Genomic DNA, 24320 nt, shown 5'->3' on the forward strand with positions numbered 1-24320 from the left:
CTGGATACAGAGATGTCCCCAAAACTACAATCACTTGTATGAAAGGTCTTTACAAAACAGATTGAAGAGCACAGTTTTTTCTTCTTTCTTTTTTTACACTTGAGTTGCGGGTGCATCTTTTCCAAAGAGCAGATTTGCACGACCCTCTGGGATCTACTCATGAGTCAGAACTTTTTTCTCCCACAGGGTTCTCCGGAGAGCTGCCTTGACTTCTTTGTTCCGCAAACTATAGATGATGGGGTTGAGCATGGATGTGACCACTGTATAGAAGAGGGCTAGGAGTTTATCTGTTCCTGGTGAATGGCTAGCCTTGGGCCTCAAGTAGGTGACAGATCCTGAGCCATAGAAGAGTGTTACTACAAGTAGGTGGGAAGAACAGGTAGAAAGGGCTTTCTGGCGACCCTCAGGTGACGGCATGATCAGCACAGCTGCTAGAATTCTGCCATAGGAAGCAATGATCAGTAAAAATGGACTGGAAATGCAAAGGATGGCCACCACAAAGACTGCAGCCTCATTATGGGATGTATCCCCACAAGCAAGTGCCAGGATAGGGGGGAGGTCACAGAAGAAGTGGTCTATTTCACAAGGGCCACAGAAGTCCAGGGAGAATATATAGTTGGTCTGGCCAAGGCCTACCGTGCATCCCACTCCCCAAGAAATCATTGCCAACTGGGCACACACTCCACGACTCATTCGCGTTGCATAGTGCAGTGGGGAGCATATGGCCATATAGCGGTCATAAGCCATGGCTGCCAAAAGACAGCACTCACTGATAGCAAAGAACGTAAAGAAAAGCATCTGTGTAGCACACCCCTCCCGAGAGATTCCTCGGGCCTCACTCACGAGGCTCTGCAGCATTTTGGGTATGACGGAACAAGTGTAGCCAATCTCCAAGAGAGACAAGTTGGCCAGGAAGAAGTACATGGGTGTATGGAGAACTGGGTTGGTCCAGATGGCAAGGGCTATGAGAGCATTGCCTGTGAGTGATGCTAGGAACATGAGTAGGATGAGGGTAAATAAAAGGAAACATTGTTCAGTGACCTCAGAGAATTTGGTAAATGCAAATTGTTTGACAGACATGCTGTTGTCCTGCCACAAAGAGCAATTGAGCTTCATGACCTGAAAAAGAGAAAGCCGAGTCATCAGAGAGATTCTTTCAGATACAGATGTAATTCTTTATATTATACTTATGGAGCTCTAGTAAGTTGGAGACATAAATTCTTACTTGCAATTCTAAAACTCAAAAAGTTCAGAAATTACGCTTATCCTCATTCCTTCTCCAACCAATTCCTATTCTATGGTCACTATCCCAGTTGATTTGTTCAAAATATACCTAGTTTCCAAGCATACAATGGCAAAAAAAATAATTTCAGCTCAATTTTCTCTTCATCATTCTTTTAATCAGTTGTCAATTAGTACCAAATGAAGATCTTTTCATATTTTTCCATTTCTGTTGCCACTGATTTTCTTCCTAAACTCATTCATTCAACAGGTATTTATTGAGCACAGAGTATTTTGCAGTTACTATGATAGGTCCTGGGGTTCAACAATGAGAAAAAATTCTTCTCAAATGGAACTTATGTAGTGAAGGAAAGCTATAACTCATCATTGTTTACGCCACATTTACATTTGTTGCCAGTATATATTTTAAAAAAGTATGCTTTTTGAGCTTCCAAATTATTATGAACAGGCAAATGTATTAGATGCATTCACAAAACAAATGTACAAAAATGTTTATTTCTTCAGATACGCATTCACTTGTACATCCACAGACAGAAACACACACCTTCAAATTCATACTCAGCAGCATAGTGATTACAACTATTCTGGAGATATTCTATTTGGGTTCAAATCCTAGTTGCAGTCAGCTAAAGTTAACATTTTCTTAAACTGTCTATTCCTCAGTTTCCCATTTATAAAAAGACACGATAGTAGTACCTTCCTAATGGGGTTGCTATGAGGATTAAGTGAGTTAATTCCTTTAAAAGTGCTTAGGAAAGTGATTAAACACTAAGTATTAGTAATAGCAGTGCCAGTATGCTTATGTGCTGTCACAATAGATTTACCTTCATATTTACTCCCTCTTGTGAGAGTTTTATATCATAGTCCCTAGTCATTCTTCCTGTTCATTATCTTGATCTCCATTTCTGTTTTTCTAATCATCTGCCATGGTGGAGAGGAAAAGTAAAAAGTACATACATACAAACTTAAAAATGCCACTTGAATGTTATGTACTAGGAAAAAATAGTTGTGTATTACAGATCTTTTTAATCTCTAATTTGGGTATCACTGAGTTGTGCAAAAGTCCCCACAAGTTAAGGAGAGAAAACAAGTGAACTGATTCAAACTCTGTTAAATATGAAATAGCAAATTTGCATCATAACAGGGCCCTTCAGTGCACGTGATGATAAGAAAATTTGCTTACACATTACTGTATTAGAATGCATTTACAGTTACATTAAAGTATTTATAAACATTTTCCTTGCATTGTAATTAAATTTAATATCTATATTTCTCATGCATTCATTTCCCATGTTAACACAGTTAAGGCTAAGGCAAAGCAAACAGAGACAGTGGCTTACTTATCGTCTTATTTTTAACCCAAAAGAGGATATTCTTATGTATCCTGACTCCTCAATAACAGACTATGCAGTTACAGAGAAAACTCTGGATATGGAGAGTTGTCATTCCATTTTTCAGTTAAATACACAAATATGTATCTTATCCACTATATCTCCCTGTATTGGGGAGGAACTGCAGTTTCCTCACTGACACAGATGGAGAAACCAAGGGGGAAATCCCAACAGAAAAAGGAGCATATCCGACTCCTTCTTAAGTACTGACATTGTGAAGATTTCCCATCATAAATACCCTTGTCCCATTTAGACTATAGACAGCAAATGCAGATGCGTGTGCTGGGGATGGGAGTCAGGGATTGTCGAGAATGGGAGAAACCTCCTTGTGGATGGCATACAGTGAGGGCTGACTGCACAAGGGCTAATGTGTGCTGCTAATCATTTGATATTTTTAAACAGGATGAATAAAAAAGTCATCTCATGATAAGTACATTTTAAAACTTCACAAAGCTCAGAAATAACTGGAAAAATAGGATATCAGATGTAGTGACGATCTGTAAGTGCTTCTAAATATTTAAACTGGCAAATAATGGTACTCCATTTAGAAATAAATGCTAAATCATATAGGACTCACTGGAGGTGAGAACACAAACAAATGTAGTCACATTCTCTTCTCTCTGCCTATCACTTGGAGTATCCAAGTATCACTTGGAATAATACTGAACTAGGCAAAATCTTATTTTTTAAAAATTTTTTATTGTTTTCAGGATTTACTCTCTGTTGACCTTAATCTGAGGATCCTGAGATGTATGTAGTAGAGGTCAGTTTTATGTACATAAAAAGAATTATTTTTAGTTATTGCCAAAGGAAAGAGAGTGAGATGGTCAAGGCAGGGGTCAGGTGTCTGCACAAAGGAGCATCACAGGCAGAAGAACAATTTGGCATGGATGCTGTTCTGTTTTTCACCTGATACATTTTCTTGACATAAAGTTTCTGATCTATCATTTCCTTGTAATGATGACAAACTCTTCCTATCTTTCCTGCTGAGTTCATTTGAGTTAAAAATGCAAACATTGTAGAGGGAAACGATGAATAAAAATAAGGAACAGTCATTAAAACAATTTATCAGCATCAAAACATCTCGCCCCTTAAAGCCTCATGTTAATGAACTCATAGGATATTGCATGGAATATTCTCTACTATTATCAGTCTATAAAAATAACCCATATTAAGAGTCAGTAATCAAGCAAATAGGCACTGCGGTATGATCGAAAGACAAAGGGGTTTCATGCCCAAAGATAAATTATATCATAGGTTCCTATTCAACGTAGTATAAGATTAAGTGGCCATTGAACATCGGCAAGATTTTGAAGGTTTAAATCGTGATATGGACTTTCAGTAACAACTGGATATATGAAAGAAACAGGAGAAGGAGATAAGATAATTTTCATTGCTCAATAGCTTGGCTTCGTGTGCCACCTTACTCAGCCCCAGGATCCAAGACAAGCACACTCTATAAAGTCAGCTTTGGAAATAATGCAGTACAAGTGATTCATTTTGGGTCAGCCCCACATAATTAGAAATGTTCCTTGACTCACTCAGTCCCTTATTAATCTCTGTTTTCATAACGAATTGTTTCTCTATTTCCTATCAGCCAAAGGAAGGCATGTTATATATACATCATTAAATATTCTGTCTAAAGCATTTAGCACAGTGCCTGGCACACAGGACACACTCAATAACATAAATAATTTTTATTAGGAAATTGTTATTTCTAAAATGCTTTAATTGCAGGTACAATTTATGTAAATTGGCCATTAAAGTTTGTAGAGATGGTTACCCATTGCTTTCCACAATTTCCCATATTCACCTCACTGAGGACCTAATAGTAAAAATATGCTACCTTCACATAACCGAGCAGAAACTATTTTATCATTTGATTGGATTAGCATGTACAGGAAAATCTAAGTATTTCCCTTCCCCAACAATAAGAGGCATATATATTTCCTGTGAAATAATTAATTTGGAACAACTTACAGCAATTTTTTGGCTGGGATACTGGCAAATTGATAAGTTGTTATACTCTTCAGAGAATGAGAAAATAATTGATTAAAATAGCGGCCAGAACTGAAAAGTGCTTCGGGTATTGATTATCCATTTTCACACTTTAATCCACTGTCTTCCATAACTTTCGTTTCTTAAGACATCACTTATGTCACATACCTTTAGTCATTAACATCTGAGGAAAAAAGTAGACAGTTATTGCTTCTGATGAGCCACTCCCTGATTTTCTCTGCATCCCCTTGTTATAACCTCCCCAAATTCAGAGGACGTAAATCTGCCCAATCCTCACCTCTAAGACAGTGCACTGAGTAGCTTCTGCTGTAGTCAGCATTGCATCTGATCTCAGGAAGATCGTGTATCTAATGAGAGAGCATTATGTCCCTCCCAGAATGCCCTCAGCTCCACATGCACACACAAACACACACACGCACAAACAGAAGTATCCAAGGCTGTGCTGATTACATGATGGTATATTTAGCTTTCCTCCTTCTTGCAAAACAATGGATTATGAATATGTTATATTTCAGTTCTCATTCTGCATCCTTATCCTACCTCCCTCCCCCAGGAGACCTGTTTTATTCTCACTGGAGAGTGTCAGGAAACAGTTTGCTTCTGTCTCTCAGGAATTGTCATGGACAGGTCTGTCTCCATTTGTAGGTGAATACTAACAGAGTAAAAGAAGTAAATGTAAAAGACAAATAAATCAAAAGTTAAATATAATGAATAACCTATATTATTAGTAACTTCTAGCACACACTGTACGATAATTCAGCTTTTAATTTTTTGTTTGAATTAACCAAAACACTCATGAAATATTACTACGAAAACTATATACATAACTTTCATTCATATTATACTGAGGGTGTTAATATTTATTCTGATTATCATAAAAGATTCAATAAATCATAATAATCTAGTTACATGTTAGTTTGGGAAAGTACCTACTTGCTGCTATCAAAAGTAATCACAATAAAATGGACAGTCATATGTATATATTAGGATAGTGAAAAAACTATAAGATGCTGAATGCTTATTATTTATATGATATAAAAAGGTTGGTAAGATACTGAATATCTATTACTGTAATGATGTAAAGGCAAAAGAGAAAGAATAGAGAAGAGGAAGGTGTCATTTGGATAGAAAATTCCCCTTATTGCAGCCCCCTTAAATGAAATATGCACAATATCCTCTTTGGAATTCCACATAAATAACTTATTGTTCCAATCTTATATATTGTGGTTGACACTTTTTGCTTTCAGTACTGCTGGATTAGAATCTGATTGCTTGAATATTATTAAAATGTAGTTCTTACTATTATCATTCTCTGAATCAGATGTAGAGCCAAGGGACTTTTATTAGGTCATCAGTACTGGACAATTCAGTTATCTTCTCCAGCATTCTCCATCTCCTTAGTAACAGAATACTGAATTTATATACTGTGTCAAATGTAGTCAGTTGAAGGATGTATTTCTCAGCTTCTATTGCAGCTAGCTGTATTCTACGACTCATTATATCCTATAAATGTAAACTGAAGTGCGTTGAGTTATCCAGAAGTTTTCTTAAAGGGAAGGAAAATGTCTTTTTTGACCATGCTCCATCCAGCCAGCTGAACTGGAACTCAATGAGATGCTGACTGAAGAGCTAATCTGTAGCTTTCACAACAAGGACAAGTGCCAAAGCTATCAGATATCAGAACAGAAAGATGGAGCCTGTATTCCAGAAAAATTGGACTTTGAGAAATATAAACTTGTATTTTTTAAGAGGGGTTGGCATGTTGGGATTTTTCATTGTATGGCCCAGAACTTAACCCTTAGAAACTGGGTAGCAACCTCTCAAGCAGGTGGTTCAATTTAATTGAGAAAACTACTACGATTGTGCGTACATTCTATTCTTGATACAGGAAGTTACATCTCCCCATAAGTCAGCACCAAAGAACCAATATGCTGATTAGGCCTTTCTAAAATAAGTACATTAATTTATATGATATTAAGTGATTTCTCTTAGTACTGAAGGAATGCTCAGGAAAATGATCAGTAGCAGGTTGAATTAATATGGGAAATTTTTGTTGAAGGACAGAAGGCAGAAAGCAAAAGGATGAGAGAAGAAAATAATGGCACATTCTCAGAGCTGCTGAATATGCTTGTGCATTGTACAAAGGTGCCTAATTAAGAGACATCTGGCTAAGAAATGTACTCTCATTGTCTTTTTTCCCTCCAACTGCTTTGCTGCATTCATTGATAAGTACTTTTATCAATGTTGATTTTTATGCTGCAGTAGAGTCAATTAACATTCATTCATCTAATTATGCATTGAAATCTTTCTGATAATACAATTTTTAAAGTGTATTACATTTTATAGTTTTCAATGAAAAAGCATAATACTAATTGTAAAAAAAATACGTAATTCACATTACTAATTAACCAGTATATATTTATTTTGTGACATTGCTTGTTATAGCCCCACGGATCATGACAATATTTTCCGGGTAAGCATTTGTGGACAAGTACCCAGCCACAGCCTGCCATATCCAAAAGCATGGAAGTCCATTAATTCACTACAGCTCTGTTGAAAGGCGTTTAGAAATTCTGTCATCCTGTTAAGTTTATTTTCCTGCCAAAGCTAGTGTGGAAAAAATTGAAGCTCTCTAACCCCATGCTGTCTTTGGAATATGACACTGAAAAGGAAAGAATACCTGGCCCACACACTATCACTCTCTCCTCCTATGCTTATAGCATAGTTAGTTAACCAATCCTAAGACTCTCTTTTATTACACTGAGTCATTCTCTCAGATTCCTCCCCAGAGGGTACATGAGATGAAGACTTTGACACCTCTTTCCAGGAATGAGGTAGACATAATCATTTTTATGGGTGTGCAGGAAGCCTCTGCAAATTCTATTTTGAGCTCAGTCCCTTGGAATTATCTCATTATCTCTAGCCTTAAAATATGTTTGTGGTAAATAGGAAAGAAGAATGAAAAGTTGAGGATTATAAGGATTTTGACATGTGATGCTTTGGAATACTTTTTTGTTTCATGGATTCATTTGATGTGCTAAGGTAGTCTTTTATTATTCTCTTTGCAGAATTTTCCATAACAGATACTACTCACTCTTAGGGTAGTGGTCAACTTTGGTCAGAATCAGTAGAATCTTTCCTCTAATTTATTTGACCCATTTAATGTAATGTAGTGATAATTAGATCTTTGGTCTTTCTCACAGTGTGTATAACTTCTCTTTACAGGAGCATCATAGAGTTGAGTTAACTTTCCATAATAATCCCATATGGAATCAGTAGAAATATCCCTTTGGTCTAAAGTATAGTTCGTATCCAGTGTTTCCTTATGGATTTCTGTTTGGACCATCTACCCATTGTTGAAAATTTGGTATTGAAGCCCCCTACTATTATTGTTTTGTTGTCTATTTCTCTCTTCATATCGGTTGGTATTTGCTTAATGTATCTAGAAGTTCCAATAGTAAGTGTATAAATGTTTAATTGTTGTATCCTCTTGATGATATAACATCACCAAGATGGTATATCATAACATTTACCCCTTTATCATTATATATGGACCTCATTTTTCTCCTGTTACAGTTTTTTACTTAAAGTCTATTTTGTCTGATAATAAATATTGCTACCCCTGCTGTCTTTTAGTTCCCATTTGCATGGAATACATTTTCCATCCCTTCACTTTCAGCCTATGTCTGTCCTTAGAGCTGAAGTGAGTTTCTTCTAGGTAGCATATACTTGGTGTTGGGTCTTTTTATCCATGCAGTTACTGTATGCCTTTTGATTGGAGAATTTAATCCGTTTGCATCTAAAGTAATTAGTGAAAGGTAGGGATTTACTACTACCACCTGAGTTATTGTTCTCTGGCTCCTTTGTAGTTCTTCTTTTGCTTTCTTACTCTCTTGCTATCTTCCTTTGTGAATGATGATTTTCTATAGAGTTATAATTGGGTTCCTTTCTCTTTAACTTTTGTGTATCTACTGTTGGTTTTTGCATTTACCATGAGGTTTACTAAAACATCTTATAAAGGTCCATTTTAAGCTGATGACTTAACTTGGATTACATACAAAAGTTCTACCCTTTTTTTCCCCTTTCACTTTTTATTTATTCAATGTCCCAATTTATATCTTTTTATATTGTGTATCCATTAACAAATTATTGTAACTATAGTTATTTTTAATACTTTTGTACTTTAACTTTGATACTAGAGTTAAGTGATTGACATACCACCATATCACAGTATTAGAATATTCTGAATCTGACCATATACTTACCTTTACCAGTATGTCACATGTTTTCATGATATTAATTAGCATCCTTTCATTTCAGCTTGAAGAACTGTATTTCAGCATTTCTTGTAAGGAAGCTCTAGTGTGATGAACATCCTAAATTTTTGTTTGTCTGGGAAAGTCATTGTCTCTCCTTACTCTCTGAATGGCAACTTTGCCAGGTAAAGTATTCTTGGTTGGGAGTTTTTTAACTTTCTTTCAGCTCTTTGAATATATCATTCCACTCCTTTTCCCAGCCTGCAAGGTTTCTAGGGAGAAATCTGCTGATAGCCTTATGGGGATTCCCTTGTTTGTGAGGAATTCTCTTTTCTCTTTTTGTTTTTAAAATTCTCCCTTTGTATTTGACATGACAGTTTTATTATAGTGTATCTTGGAGAAGATCTTTTTGATTTGAAATTTGGAGAGAACCTATGAGCTTCATGAATTTGGATGACCAAATCTCTCCCCAGATTTGGGAATCTTTCAGCCATTATTACTTTAAATGATCTTTCTGCCTCTCACTCTTTTATCTTTCTGGGACTCCAATAATGCATAGATTGTTTTTCTTAATGATATCCCATAGTTCACATAGACTTTCTTCATTTTTTTCATTTTTTTCTTTGTTCTCCTCTTGATTGGATAATTTCAAAAAACCTGTCCCCTACTTCACAGATTCTTTCTCCTGCTTAACCTAGTCTCTTATTGATGCTCTCACCTGTATTTTTCATTTCAATCGTTATAGTCTTCACCTATAAAATTTGTTTGACTCTATTTTATGATTTCTATCTCTCTGTTAAACTTCTTCTTTTGTTCATGTATTGTTTCCCTTATTTTGTTGATTGGCTCTCTGTATTTTCTTGTAGCTCACTGAACTTCATTAAAACTATTTTGAATTCTTTATCAGGCAAATAACAGACTTACATTTTTTTCAGGGTCGGTTACTGAAAGATTATTGTGTTGTTTTGATGGTGTCATATATATATATATTTTATTTTTCATGTTATTTGAAGTCTTGTATTGCTGCCTTGCATTTGAAGGAGCATTCATCCCCTCCAGTCCTTACTGGCTGGATTTTGGAGAGAAATGCCTTTTATCAGCCCTGTTAGGGATTCTGACACTTTCTTAGACCTTTGCTGTAGATATACCAGCTCCATACTTCTAGTTGCCTCCTGTGGAGAGGGATTCTTGAGTTTCTATGCCTTCTCTTGATCCTACAAATCCAGGCTGAGTGCTGACATTCTCTGTTTGCTTTCCCTAGGGTGTTGCTGAATGCTCAAGTTTGTATGCTTTTTCCCAATCTTGCAGAGTCCAGCTGGCTTTCCACTATGATCACTAGCTGTCTGCAAAGGCTCACATGTATTGACTCCCAGGGTGCAGGGGAAGCTGCACACTGGGTAGAAAGTTGTATGAGTGAGGCACAGGGAGCATTTGGGGTACCCATGGGCTAGTAGAGAGATCCATAAGTAAGTCATCCACAGTGAATCATGCGCAGGCTTCCTGATGGAGTCCAAGATGTGATTAGTAAGATCCACATCTCTTTGATGCCCTTCAAGAGCCCTGGTGGCTATTCTCCCAACTGCTCCGCACTCCCCTGCCATGCAACCCACCTCAGTATTCTGAATGGGGTGAGAATGAAGTGCTTTTCTTTAGCAGCATCCTGCACAGTTGAGGTAGCTGGGTGTTCACTCAAATGCTCTCATTTTCCTTCTTGTGAGAAATCTCAAGCCAAGAAGGTCTTTCTTGGCACTAAGTTGTGTTTTCTTCAGAGAGAGGTGATATAGGTAAAATGAAACTATTTTCTTACCCTCTTTAATGCATCCAACCTTGGAATTTTTTGCTCCAACACTATGTCAGAAGTTTTCTGCTGGATTCTCATATTTCCTCAAAGATACTCTCATTCATGGGCAATCATCAAAATCAGTCTTCTTTGGAAGAAAGATGTTAGAAAACTACTATTTCAATGTTTTGATGATGTCCCATTTTGTTCATACATGTTTTTCTGGTTTTCTTTAGTTGTTTGTCCGTGTTTTCCTTTAGCTCTGTGAACATATTTAAGACATTTACTTTAAAGTCTTTGTCTAGAAAGTCTGATGTCTGGATTTCCTCAGGGACAATTTCTACTTATTTTGTTCCATTGAATGGGCCATATTTTGCTGTGTCTTTGTATGCCTTGTGATTTTTTTGCTGAAAATTTGATATTTTAATATTATAATTCTAAAAATCAGATTCTACCCCTTACCCAGTAGGTTGGTTTTTTGTTACTGTTGAAGGCTATCATAGACCTTTTATTTAGGTACTTTTCTAAACTATTTTTGGAAAGAATATAGTCCTTGTTATGTGTGGTCACTAAAGTCTCTGTTCTTTTAGCTCACATATAGTTAATCTTTTAAGAGAGATTTCCTTGAATGCCAGAAACTAAAACAACAACAAAATCAAAAAAAGGAAAAAAGGGGCCAGCCTGGTGGCACAGTGGTTAAGTTTGCAAGTTTCACTTTGGCAGCCAAGGGTTCCCTGGTTTGGATCCTGGGTGTAAACCTACGCCCCACTTGTCAGGCTGAGCTGTGGCAGGCATCCCACATAAAATAGATGGGCATGGATGTTAACTCAGGGCCAGTCTTCCTCAGCAAAAAGAGGAGCATTGGCAGTAGATGTTAGCTCAGGGCTAATCTTACACACACACATGCACACACACACACACACAAAAAAAAATTATTAGAAAAAAACACTTCTCCCGGTACTTGCAGACTGGCTCTGTGCTGAAACACTCCTTCAACATTTAGCCAGGCTTGCACTGAGTTGAGGGATCAGTCCAATGTAACAGATTATGGTGTTCTCCAGTCTTCTCTGACTGTATGCCTTGGCCTGAGCATCTGCTTGGCTTTCTAAATTCCTCCATTTTCTTAGTCAGTTTGAGATGTTTAAAAAAATTATCATAGACTGGGTGGCTTAACACTAAAATTTCTCTCTAACAATTCTGGAGTCTGGAAGTCTAAGATCTGAGTGGCAGAATGGTTGGGTTCTGGGGAAACTCCTCTTCTAGTTTGCAGAGAGCTGACTTCTTATGTTCTCATGCAGTAAAAATAGATCAAGAGAGTTCTTTGGAGTCCCTTTTATAAGGGCACTAATCTCATACATGAGGGTTCTGCCCTCAAGTACTAATTACCTCCCAGTGGGCCCATGTCCTAATACCATCACATTGGGAATTAGGATATCAACATTTAAGTTTTGGAAGAACCCAAACATTTAGTCCACTATATCCATATACATGGATGCTTTTGACCATCCTAATTTTCCAAAGATTATCCTCCAACTTTTGCTCCTGGGCTTTAGGCAATCTATCATATGTCTCAATGAATAATCTTTTGCCACAGACATCTGCAGTTTGTTAGTTTGCCTTGCCACATTTATGAGCAATACAAGCCATTTTTCCAACCTGTTTTCTGAGTTAGGTGAAACAAAGATGAGCATGTTGCATCAGTCCTTCATGTAACTCCCAGACAGGTTAAAACAGACACTATAATTTGCAAAGGTCTACTCTTCTCCCTCCAGTATCAGGGACCAGGGTACCATATGGGAGACTCCATCATCCAACACTTTAAGATAACTTCTGTGTCCAAGAGTGGGTGAAACAAGGACAAGTAAAGACATCACAAAACTTTCCTAGCTTTTGTAAGTAAGTTGCCTTTTTCTTGGTTCAGCATTTATTTTGTTGTTGTCAATCTTTGACTGTTTTCTAGAGTTCTGATAACATTGATTCTGATAGTTTCTGCTTGCTTTTTGATGTTTCTGTGGCAGAATAAGCACTTGGAGCTAATTATTCCACTATTTTGGTGACCTCACTACTAATTGGTTTTTATTTTTATCTTTTTTATTCAACACACTTTCCTTCATTTTTCTCTTTCCTTTCATGAGTTTTGCCAAATTTTATGATTCTTTGTTTCCTTCTCGTGGTGTAAGCATTAAATAGCCTTCATATATGTTTACTAAGAGTTACTCACAAACTATAATGAGCCCTTATAAACATTTTTTTCTATAAACTGAGAGAAAAAATTAGAACGTTTAACATATTTTTACTCATTCTTCCCTAAGTTTCATTCTCTATTTTTTAATAATTCATAATTTTGTTATTTTGTTCCCAAACTTAGTTAAGTTTAACCTATTCAAGAAGGATTATTAACTTAATTTCAGCTGCATATGAAAATGTCTTTATTCTTAATCCTTCATTGCCATTTGTGTATATGATGTACATCATTTTCCCATATTTGTATATAATGTCTGCTTTCAGTTTGTTTTTAGGTTTGATGTAATGAACTGAGTCCAGTTTCAGGATTCTCCAAAGTCATAAGTGAGAGAAAGGTTTCCTGTGTACTCCTCAGTTTGGGTCCCAGAACTTTCATGATTACTCTCCATAAAATCCATATTCTTTGCATGTTTGTTTGCTTACTTGCTACTTTTACTATGGACAACTGATAGAATGGCTAAAGGGAAGTTGATTGAACAATATCTCCCTTTTTTTCTTTTACTTATAATCTCACAAGATGCTTTTGAGAAAAAAAGATGGTGGATTTCTAGAACAAAATGAAACAATTTGAAAGAACTGAGCAATAATTAATTATTAATCACTTCTTGTATGGTCTATTTTATGTCACCATGTGTTTTAACAGTTCTCTGTAGGTACAGCATACTTTTACTTTACTCCTGGAGACATATAGCTGTTTCTTTCCCCCACCTCCTTCCGCTATGACACACACCCTCATACTGCATCTTCAGGGACAATTTCTCTCAACTGTATTTCTGATTTTAATTTATTCTTACTATCTGACATCTGTATTTTCATATGTGTGTCTCTCCTTTGTATGAGTAGGGTGATGATGATAATTAATGAGAATTTGGCGGGTGATTTCATATGGTAGGCTTCTCTGACCAGCTGCAGCTTGATAAGATCCTCTTTTGTGCTTGTGTCAATCTCCTACCTCTTGACACTGGTAGGCAACACAGCAATCATCTTGATTTCCTGTCTGGATCCCATGCTTCACACACACTTGTATTATTTTTTTTACCAGCCTCTCCTTCATTGAAATCTGCTTTACCACCAGCATTGTTCCCCAGCTGTGGTGGAGTCTCCACAGTTCAGCAAAGACAATGACTCCCATGGGTTGTCGCATTCAACCCTATGTTTCCCTGGAACTGGGGTCTGCTGAATGTGTTCTCCTAGCTGTCATGCTATTTGATTGTTATGCTGCTGTTTTCTGACTACTCCATTATGCCACAGTTACGCAATCTTGACTTTGCCAGTCTCTTGCAGGAATGGCATGGTTGAGTGGAGTAGGCAACAGCCTAATTTAGGGCACTATCATCCTTCAGCTGCCCCTTGTGGAAACCATAGGACTTACCACTTCATCTGTGAAGTACCTGCCATGGTCAACTGGCTTATGTAGACATTCACGCCGACGAGGTGCAGCTCTTCATGGCGTCCTTGGTACTATTCCTCCTCTCTCTGACACTCATCTTAATCTCATATGGGTGCACTGTCCAAGCAGTAATGAGGATCAGGTCAGCTCAAGCCTTGTGTAAAGCCCTTGGCCCTTGAAGGTCCCACCTGTTGGTAGTTTCTGTCTTCTATGGGACCATCACACCTGTCTACATCCAGCCCAACAGTTCCTATGCCCCTAGTCAAGGAAAGTTCATAACTCTTTTGTATACTGTTGTAGCTCCTACACTCAACCCTCTCATTTACACGCTGAGAAACAAAGATGTAAAGCGGGCTTTGAAGAGGGAGGTATGAAAAGATCAGAGCACAGTAGAGCGAGAAATTCTAATGAGGTAAAACTTAACTAAGGTGGAAGTGCTAAAGGACAGACACCAGGAGGCATTATTCAGAGATATCTGACATATATGCTGCAAAATCAAACTCACAAGACTTTTAAAGAATCCATAAGCAACTGAAATTGCTTTCTTTCATCTCCCCTCTTAATATAATCAAAGATAACCTGTCTATACAGACATTTGTTATCCATCAGCCAATCAGTTGACCCGATAAAGTACAAACATGACTTATTGTTTCCAAAACCTCTGCAGCTATTTTTTTTCCCTCTTTGCCCTTTCTCTTATATAAATCTTGGCTTTGCTGCATTAAATGAAGTTAATCTATTGCTTTATCTGTCTTGTATAAATGAACAATGTGCCACTAATTAGCTAGCTGTCTTTGAGTTAATCTTTAGTAGTTTATACCTGGAGGTTCCCTGAGATATTGCCCATCTGGACACCAGCTTTGGACCAACAGAAACATGCAGCCTGAAAGTTCACCTCACCTGCACTGGACTCCTTGACTTTGCAACTCACCCTCCTCCCTTGGCTGCTCGGGTAAGTCTCATGGTTGAGCTTTTTTTGGTTCTTATGTTCTATGTCTGATTCTTTGTCAAGTTAGATTTTCATTGATATTTTGATTGTCCAGAGCCAGTTGTGTCCACACAGGTCCCAGAAGTAGTGGATATTCAGTTTTGATTTTTACGCTTGGATTATTAAGCAATTTCTGTTATGTGACAGTTCTTAGGAATCCAGTCCCTGCCAGATGAAAAGTGACAGGGTGTTTGAACCTAATTTATTTGATGAGTTTGTGTGGACATGTGTATGCGTGGATGTGTGTGTGTGTGCATGTTTGTTGGAGGATTCTAATATTTCTAGCAATTGTATTTTCTGATGTTGTCAATGAAAGATTGAGAGGTTTTTAGTTTTTCTGATTTTGTTGGAATCCTCTTGGTGCATTTTGTGTTTGCACCAGTATGAGTGTTCCTAGCTCTAAAGGACAGAACTCTCTTTCTCCTCCAAACACTCTGAACTGTTAAATAAATATCCATTGCAGGCATAATAATTGTCAGTGTCTCAAAAAATGGAATTTGTATACCAAAGGTAATCTTAATAAGCCACACACTCCTTCAGGTGTTTTTGGCTTTAAAATAAAATTGTATGCTTAAGGAGAGTCTTAAAATAAAAGGATACTGAATCCCTAGCTTCTCACATTCAGACTTCTTTGATTGGGTTGCTAAAACTTTTAAATGATTAAAGAATTTGAAATCAATATTCCTTCAAGACTCTAAATAGGCTAAGTAAAGCAAACAGAAAAAACTTATGCCACTGCAAATTGGACAAATTCATTCAGGAAAATGAGAGTTTCTATAGTGGTATAAATCAAGATTTAATATTTCCTAAACCTTAAACAAGGTAATCTTTTAAGGGAAAACTGATGTAAACCAATGTCATGATGTTAGGAATATAAACACTGAAAAAGGAGAATGTCTTACAAAATTCAAAAGGGAATCCCAATAACACTAAGTTTTCTCATCAATGAGACCTCTGGAGAGATCTAATGATACTTAACTATATGTTTTTATTGTTTTTAATATATATGAATACTTCAGTTTCTACTTTAAATCACATTCTATCACATTTACTTATCTAATTTACTGTGATGAACATGGGACTGAATAACTTTTTTTGAATTATTGATTTCATGTTCCTTGGATAAACACTTAGTTGTAAAATAGCTGGATCATATGGTATTTCTATATTTAACTTTTTGAGAAATCTCCATATTGTTTTCCATAATGGCTGCACCAGTTTGCATTGACATCAGCAGTGTATGAGAGTTCCCTTTTCTCCACATCCTCTCCAATACGTATTATTTCTTGTCTTGTTAATTATAGCCATTCTGATGGGTGTGAGGTGATATCTCGTTGTAGTTTTGATTTCCATTTCCTTAATAATTAGTGATGTTTAACATATTTTGTGCCTGTTGGCCATCTGCATATCTTCTTTGTAAAAATGTCTGTTCCTTTCACCTGCCCATTTTTTTGGAGCATTATTCATTTTTCTGTTGTTGAGTTGCATCCGTTCTTTATTTAAAACAAAGTTAATGGATTTGCACTTCCTGATTTCCAAGCTTACTGCAAAGATATGGTAATTAAGACAATGTAGTGTTGTCTTAAGATTACACTTACAGATCAAGGGAACAGAATTTAGAGTCCAGCAATAAACATCTATAATCAATTGATTTTTGAAAAATATGTCAAGATAATTCAATAGAGAAGTAATAGTCTTTTCAATATGTGAATTTTCCCATGCAAAAAAGATTATCTCAGATCCTTCCCTTACCACACACAAAAATTAACTTAAAATGGGTTACATATAAAAGCTAAAACCATAAAAATGTTTGAGGAAAACCTAAGGGTGATCTTCAAGAGTTGATTAAAGACAAGTAAACAAAGACTGAATGTACAACACAAAAAGCATGATAGAAAAAACAATTGATAAGTTGGACTGAGTACATAATCAGTGATAAGGAATAATAATATTACAATATTAATATAGAAACAACTAGCACTTCTTGAAAGCCTGAGAACTACATTTTCCAATATGCTCTTGCCTCCAAGGGTCTGGAAGGGAGAAGTGAGGTAGAGCCTCTTTCTAACTGGCAGTGACAACAGGTGTGTTCTGGAGATTTGCCTCATCTTGTGATCACTCATTTCAGATTTCAAAGGAGGTGTGGTCAGGAGCAATTTTCTTTAGGTCCTGACTTTTAAGGGCAGGAGCCAATCTCAGGCCCTCAGAAACCAAGTAGTTATCTCCCAGTTTTATTTATTCCAGCACTTTTGATAATTTTGTAAATGCCTAATTCATTCCCTGAAATACCTAGAATGGACTTTCTTACTCTATGAATGTTGCCTGAACCATAATTTAAATAAAAAGCAGTAAAAAAAAAGAGAAATATCAGTAATGAGAGGCACTGGGAAGTTTTTAAGGCCTTGCTTTTTCTCTGAAATTTGTAGTTTGATTAGAGTTGTACAACCTTGTCTTCTGTCTATGCTGGCTCACTTGGAAAGTAAAGCTGACTTGGTACAGGTCTAATTTCCATGATTTGGTCACCTTATAGAAGTCAGCACTGACTTTGGAGGAGGCTGAATGTTAGTATAAATGAGTGTCAGCTTATCTTTCTATCATGACAGTAATGACTTTATCCATCTGTTCTACCATAGTATCAGTATTACCTTAGTAAGTATTTGTTACATAATAATTGCTTCAAATATTTGTCAAATACATGATTCAACAGTGTGTATTCTGAAGACAATATATGCAATATTCTTTGAAAGATTGATTGGTCATTTAAGTATTATTTTTTGTGAAGTGTCTGTATAAATAGCATCATTCTATTCCATATATATATATACTTACACAGAGAGATATACAGAGTGGGAGACAGAGAGGAGACAAAGCGGCAAGAGACACTTTTCGTTAAGGAAGTTTTTATTTTACTTTATTAAGGAATGAATAAATATATCATCATTATTTATAACATTTAATAAGCATTCAATAGGTTGACCATATGAATAATTATAACAATAATACTGGGAAAGCTATCATTTAATTAAATTGACTACATGCTATAAAATTTATTTTAGTTCATGACTTCTATTATTCCCACATTAAGCATGAGGAAAGATAATTTGTCTCTGGTAGCACTAATGAGCTGAAGAATCAGCACTTGAAAAATGGATTATCGAGTGCCAATCCATTTTGAGAATGACAAACCAAATTTTGGCACCAATAAATTGAAGTCCTCTAAATGAACCACCCATTAGTTCATAAGTCCCCAAACAATGTTAAATAACTGATTATTCTACTAGGTGATGGGGAATGCAAATGACCATAAAATACAGACTTTGACTTGCAGTGCTTAAAATAGAGTCATCTAAGGCATGACTGTGAAGAATATTCAAGAAAATATCTCACTCCAAACTTGGTTTCCACAGTAATGATTGGGAACCAGTTCGGAAAATGTAAACTAATTTAATGATGAATATATGTAAAATTTTAACGTAGAAATGTATATTTATTTTAGAAAAAAATGTTTAATTTTTCAAAGTAAAAAATCAGTTATTTTCTGAATAGTCAATATTGGAACTATCATGGCATATTTCCCTTTTACATCGGAAAGGGAAATTGAAAATTGCCTCCTTTTAAATAGTGAAAGATTCGTCATAATAACAAAATTATTTACATCTCTAAAAATTCACAAAAAAGATTCAACATTAATTTATTGATTTATAGTCACTCTGGAGAACCGTCTCTGAGTTAGACATTAAATATTATTTAAGTAATCAGCTTATACTATTTGACATGAGTTTTTAATAGTTTTATAAAGTATAATATGCCTAAAGAAGAAAACACTAAACATAATTGAATTATGACAAAGTGAAAACAAGAACACATGCAACCACTTCCCAAATGAAAAACTAGACTATTACCCAATCTTTGGAGACCCCTCATGCCCATTCGTTCACTATTTCCTCCCTAAAGGTAATCACCACCCAATGTCTGAAAACAAAATTTGTTTTACCTGTTTTTGAACTTTGCACAGATTGAGTCATGTCATACATGCTCTTTTCATTCAACCTGTTTGTGAGATTTATCCAGGACGTTGCATGTAGCAGTACTTCATTTCAGGGCTGTATAGTGTTCTAGATTATGAATATACTACATTTTATTAATCTATTTTACTATTGATGAATATTTGGTAATTTCTATTCGCCTTTATTATTAACATTGTGAGAGGTTTATAACGGAGCTGGCTATGCATATATGGGGGCTGGGCTATAAGGGATATCTCTGTACCTTTCTCTCAGTTTACTGTGAACCTAAAACTGCTCTTAAAACACAAATCTTTGAGAAAAAAAAAAGATGATAGACATTTTATCACATCTTCAAGCAGCTCATATTCTTTGGGAGAAAAGAACTATATGTCCACTGCTCAAATATATTTGGAAAGGACAAGTTATATATCACTATTACTAAAATGACCTATTGCATTACAATCTTTGAGTGTAGATGTTTTCTCACGTTTTTCTGCTGTACATTCACTCAGATGACTATTCAGTCTATTTTTTCTCCTCTTTTCCCAATGTAAACACCATAATTTTCACAAGAAGGTAAGAAAACAATGGTTATAATTTAATGAGATGCATTGCTGGTAGGAACGTCCTTTCATATATTTGGCTATTTTCACAGTACATGCAAGAGACTCTTAATTGTGCCAAGCCCAGATACTTTTGCCTAGAGGTAGGCTTTTCATCCGGCAGCCATTACATAAAATGTGGAATCTGTAAAACATGATATTGAAGATGTCTATCCTGTGGACAGAAGCTATATGATTTCTTGCCTTTCCATTCAAAGAAAAATTTCTATTTTTCCATTTGGCCTGCTGAAAATAGATATTATAATGCTGATAAAGATGATTGAGCACCAATAATAAAATATATACTGATTGGACAACAAGATGTTTTTATATTAAAGGCTGTTACTTGAGAAACATAAAAGTTCTTTATATATTGGCCATAAGGAAAAACTTCCATAGGATGAGGTGCAGAGTTAAAGAAATATGCTAAAAGAGGCTGCTGGCAGGACTGGATAATAGTCAGAGACATTGCACAGAGCTTTCTATATGTGCACTTCTTTTTCTCCAGAACAGTGTAGATTTCCACAGCATGCTCTTGGCTCCCTGAGGATGCCCCATCCTAATATTGGTTAAAATTAGTTTAGATGTACAACAGCTGCACTGACAACATAAAAAAAAGGAATATGAAAGGAAGAAATGAAGTTTCTTCTTATCTATAAGTGCATTCTGCTAATTTTGTAACAATTTAGTCATTTTAAGCAGTTATCTTTCTGCTTTAAGACTTCCAAACAAGTCTCAAGATTATTCCCTGAATCATAAGTTTTAATGGGCCATGTGATAGGAAATCATATTTGGCTATTAATTTTAAAACTTCATTAGAAAAAACCACATAGTAACAAAAATACAATTATTTTACTAAAATCTATGAATATTATCTATTTTTAGAGCTCTGTTTCATTATTTTGGGGGAGAATAATCAAAATTTTACTTCCTGTGAAATACATGGATAATAATAGTAACAACAAGCCATTATTATTTGAGAGTGAGAGGAGTGATGGCAGTTGGCCATAGGCAGTCTGAGAGTCTGGAATTTGAATTGTAAGAGGACTACATTCACCTAAGACATGTTCCACCCTTGCTCTTGTTCTCTCCCCAGTAGCTTCTTTACTGCTCCCTTAACATCCTTATTTCTCAAGGTGTAGATAAGAGGGTTGAGCATTGGAGTTAGAAGTCCATAGAAGAGTGCAAGAAGCTTGCCCTTCAATTTGGCTGAGTTGCTCTTGGGTGCCATATATGCATAACCACTAATGGCTGAGCCATAGAACATAATGACCACCAGCAGATGAGACCCACATGTGTTGAAGGCCTTCTTGTGACCCTCAGAAGATTGGATCCTTACTACTGCTCTGACAATGTTAATGTCAGAAAATAGAATCAATCCAACTGGGATAACTTTTATGACCACCACAGCTGCATACATCTCCACTTCATTAATCCATGTATCAACACATGATAATTGAAGCATGGCAGGTACTTCACAGAAAAAATTCTCCACCTGATATTGACCACAACGAGGTAATAAGAAAGTCAACACTGTTTGCACCAAGGAGTTGCTGAAACCTGTTACCCAAGCCACTGTTGCCAGTTGTTGGCATAGCCAAGAATGCATGATAACTGTGTATTGGAGAGGCTGGCAGATAGCTACATAACGATCAAAGGCCATTACTGAGAGAAGTACACATTCAGTGGATCCTAAACCAAGGAAGATAAAAAATTGAGCTACACATCCTATGTAGCTTATGTTTCTTTTGTGGCTCTGTATATTTACCAGCATCTGGGGGACAGTGGAGGTAGTATAGCAGAGGTCCAAAAAAGAGAGATTAGCCAAAAAGAAATACATGGGGGTATGGAGTCTGAGATCAAGGTGTGACAAGATAATTATGGCTGAATTCCCAAAGAGGGTCAATATATAGAAGATGGAGATGACTACAAAAAGAACCATTTCTAGTCTGGGCCATTCAGAGAAGCCCAATAGAACAAAGCCATGGACGTGATGAAAGGTGTTATTGAATCTTCTCATTGCTGTGACACTACTTGCAAGGAACACCACAGTCCGAATTTTGGGAGCCCGATTATCCTGTGCTTAGAACTTCTCCTGGTTCACATACCTGTATGCAACCTAGGAACTGGATAGGGGATGCTGAAACAAATCATTAATATATTTCCTTTTATTCCTTCAGCAAGAAAAGTGAGAATTAACAACTCTCTCTATTTTAACAACCATATTTTGATCTATGACTTTCATTTAGTAAACTCAGAGTTTACTAAATAGAGGTTATAAAAGTAAACATAGTAAAGACTTATTACAAAAGATTTGTTACAAAAAGAAGGTGTTGGATCCCTTAAGATTGAGAGAAACTGAAACTTTATTGGAGCTTCATTAAATCTCTAATCTACTCGTGTGTTCTAACTTCATTCCCTTCAATTCAATTTGTTTTCTTGCTACTTTTTAATGCATTTCTATTATAGCAGATTAAAAAGATGACCTTTGAAAGATATTAACAGTTAAAGAAAGTAAATTCTTCTCTCTGCTTACTGTATTTCTCCTTTCTGCTTATTCTAATTAAGTTAATATGAGTAAAACTCCTAGTGCCAAAGGCAGTACACTCACGGAATAGATTTACTATGATATTTATCCAAGGGATAATTTGCAAGAGTTAACATAGCTAAGACTCATAGCCCCAAAGTTTTCACTTATTTCTCTTATGTCAAAAACACATTTATATTTATATCAGAGAATATACAATTATATCAAATAACATGATTTTTTAAAAGTTTGTGGTTTCCATGGATGGTCTCACTCTCCCCACAATTTAGCCATGTATGAAGTATACCAAAAAAATCTCAAAACAGGCTTTCATGTAATAAAACTTAATTATCATGTAATCTGTCTTCTGGAAAATATGCTTACACAATGGATTTTATGTAGCAAAATGAAAAGAACGATGAAGAATATTACAGAAATTCCCTGGTGTGAGTCCTGGATGTGATCATTTATATATACACACACACTGTATGCTTCATTTTCCTTATGTAGAAAACAAATGCATCATTTAAGTAAGAATATCTTATTAAAACTGAACTATGTACAATGCATCACGTACATATAAGTATCACTATTAAAATAACAATAAAAACAATCATCCTTCATGAAGTGATTCTATGAGTGAAGAGCTTTTTTAAGCACTTTACATAGAGCATCTCATTTAATCCTCACAAATTCACTACTCATGTCCATTCTACAGACAAGGGCACTAAATTTCAGAAAGGTTAAATCACTTGCCTCTGATTACATAGGTAGTAAATGGCAGTGCAGCTATCAGACTCCTGGTCTCTGACCTGGAAAAAATTCTGTGCTTTTAAACACTATTGTATATAGCCACAAGGATTAATGAATAAACTTATAGTGTGTGAATTGTTAAACATTCACTTTGTAACATAGCTTATTTAGAACATTAGATATTAGCTAGTAAAGATATAAAATCTGTCATCTCCAACTATCCGCATGCCTGAATTCAAGGTGGCTCTTTTGTCTGAAATGAAAGATGGCAAAGCATATTAGGCAAAACAGGCTGTGCCCTGGAAAGGACAGCGAGCTGGTTTCCTAGCTAGCACAATGAAGTGATAAAATTAAATAAAAAGTGTAAATAGTAGGAAGAATAAAACATTCTGACATAATTTACACATAATTACTATCCTGAGATTCAATTATTAAGAAATTCTATTAAAATTAAGTTCATAAAGTGAGCAGTTACTAAAGGTACAATTTCAAAAGATCACTATATAAATATAAATAAAATCTTTCATACTGATTATACTTAAACATCACCAAGAATTTACAGTAATAAAGGAATGCTATTTTTAAATGGTAATAGTGATATCATTTATCTAGTAGTTTCTTCTTAAGAAAACGCTGTAGATATATAATCACATGCCCATAAACATTTCCATGCTTGGATAAGTTTCGCTGGTATATTTACATTATTGAAAAATTAGAAAAAAAATAGCCTTAATGTTTCAGAATAGAGAAATGTTGAATATAATTTATTCATTTATTAGATTATTGTCCCATCAATAAAATTTATATTAGATATGCAATGCCTATTCATGATGCTCATAATATCTCAGTATTGAAAAAGGCATAATATGAAATGTTGTCTGAATATTGCTGAAATACATGCAAATATATTCTTACAAAAGCATGTGAAAGCACACTAAAAAAGTGATTTAGGATTATCTCTGGATTTGAGATTATTAATGATTTTCATTATACAATTGTATTCCACTTTTCCAAGTTTTATTCAGTGATGAGGTATTCTTTTCATAATGTACAAATATATAACAGATGTTATTAAACAATGCCCCACCGCCGAGGAGCATTCCTTGTTTAATTCTTTTTTC

The 24320-nt window shown here is 35.6% G+C and overlaps 2 protein-coding genes and 1 pseudogene across 2 annotated transcripts; 1 reads left to right on the forward strand and 2 right to left on the reverse strand.

Moving 5' to 3' along the window:
• Positions 1-153: 153 nt before the first annotated feature.
• On the reverse strand, positions 154-1116 carry LOC124227075 (olfactory receptor 10C1-like). The gene has a single exon (XM_046640982.1). It carries the CDS (start codon positions 1114-1116, stop codon positions 154-156), a length of 963 nt encoding a protein of 320 aa, XP_046496938.1.
• Positions 1117-13782: 12666 nt separating this feature from the next.
• Positions 13783-14738, forward strand: LOC124226245 (olfactory receptor 2G3-like; annotated as a pseudogene).
• A 6238-nt stretch (positions 14739-20976) lies between these two features.
• Positions 20977-21939, reverse strand: LOC124227288 (putative olfactory receptor 2B8). Its single transcript, XM_046641153.1, has one exon. The coding sequence runs from the start codon at positions 21937-21939 to the stop codon at positions 20977-20979; it is 963 nt and encodes a 320-aa protein (XP_046497109.1).
• Positions 21940-24320: the final 2381 nt, after the last annotated feature.

Source organism: Equus quagga, chromosome 15 (assembly GCF_021613505.1).
Source record: "Equus quagga isolate Etosha38 chromosome 15, UCLA_HA_Equagga_1.0, whole genome shotgun sequence".
In the NCBI taxonomy this organism is placed as follows: Eukaryota; Metazoa; Chordata; class Mammalia; order Perissodactyla; family Equidae; genus Equus; species Equus quagga.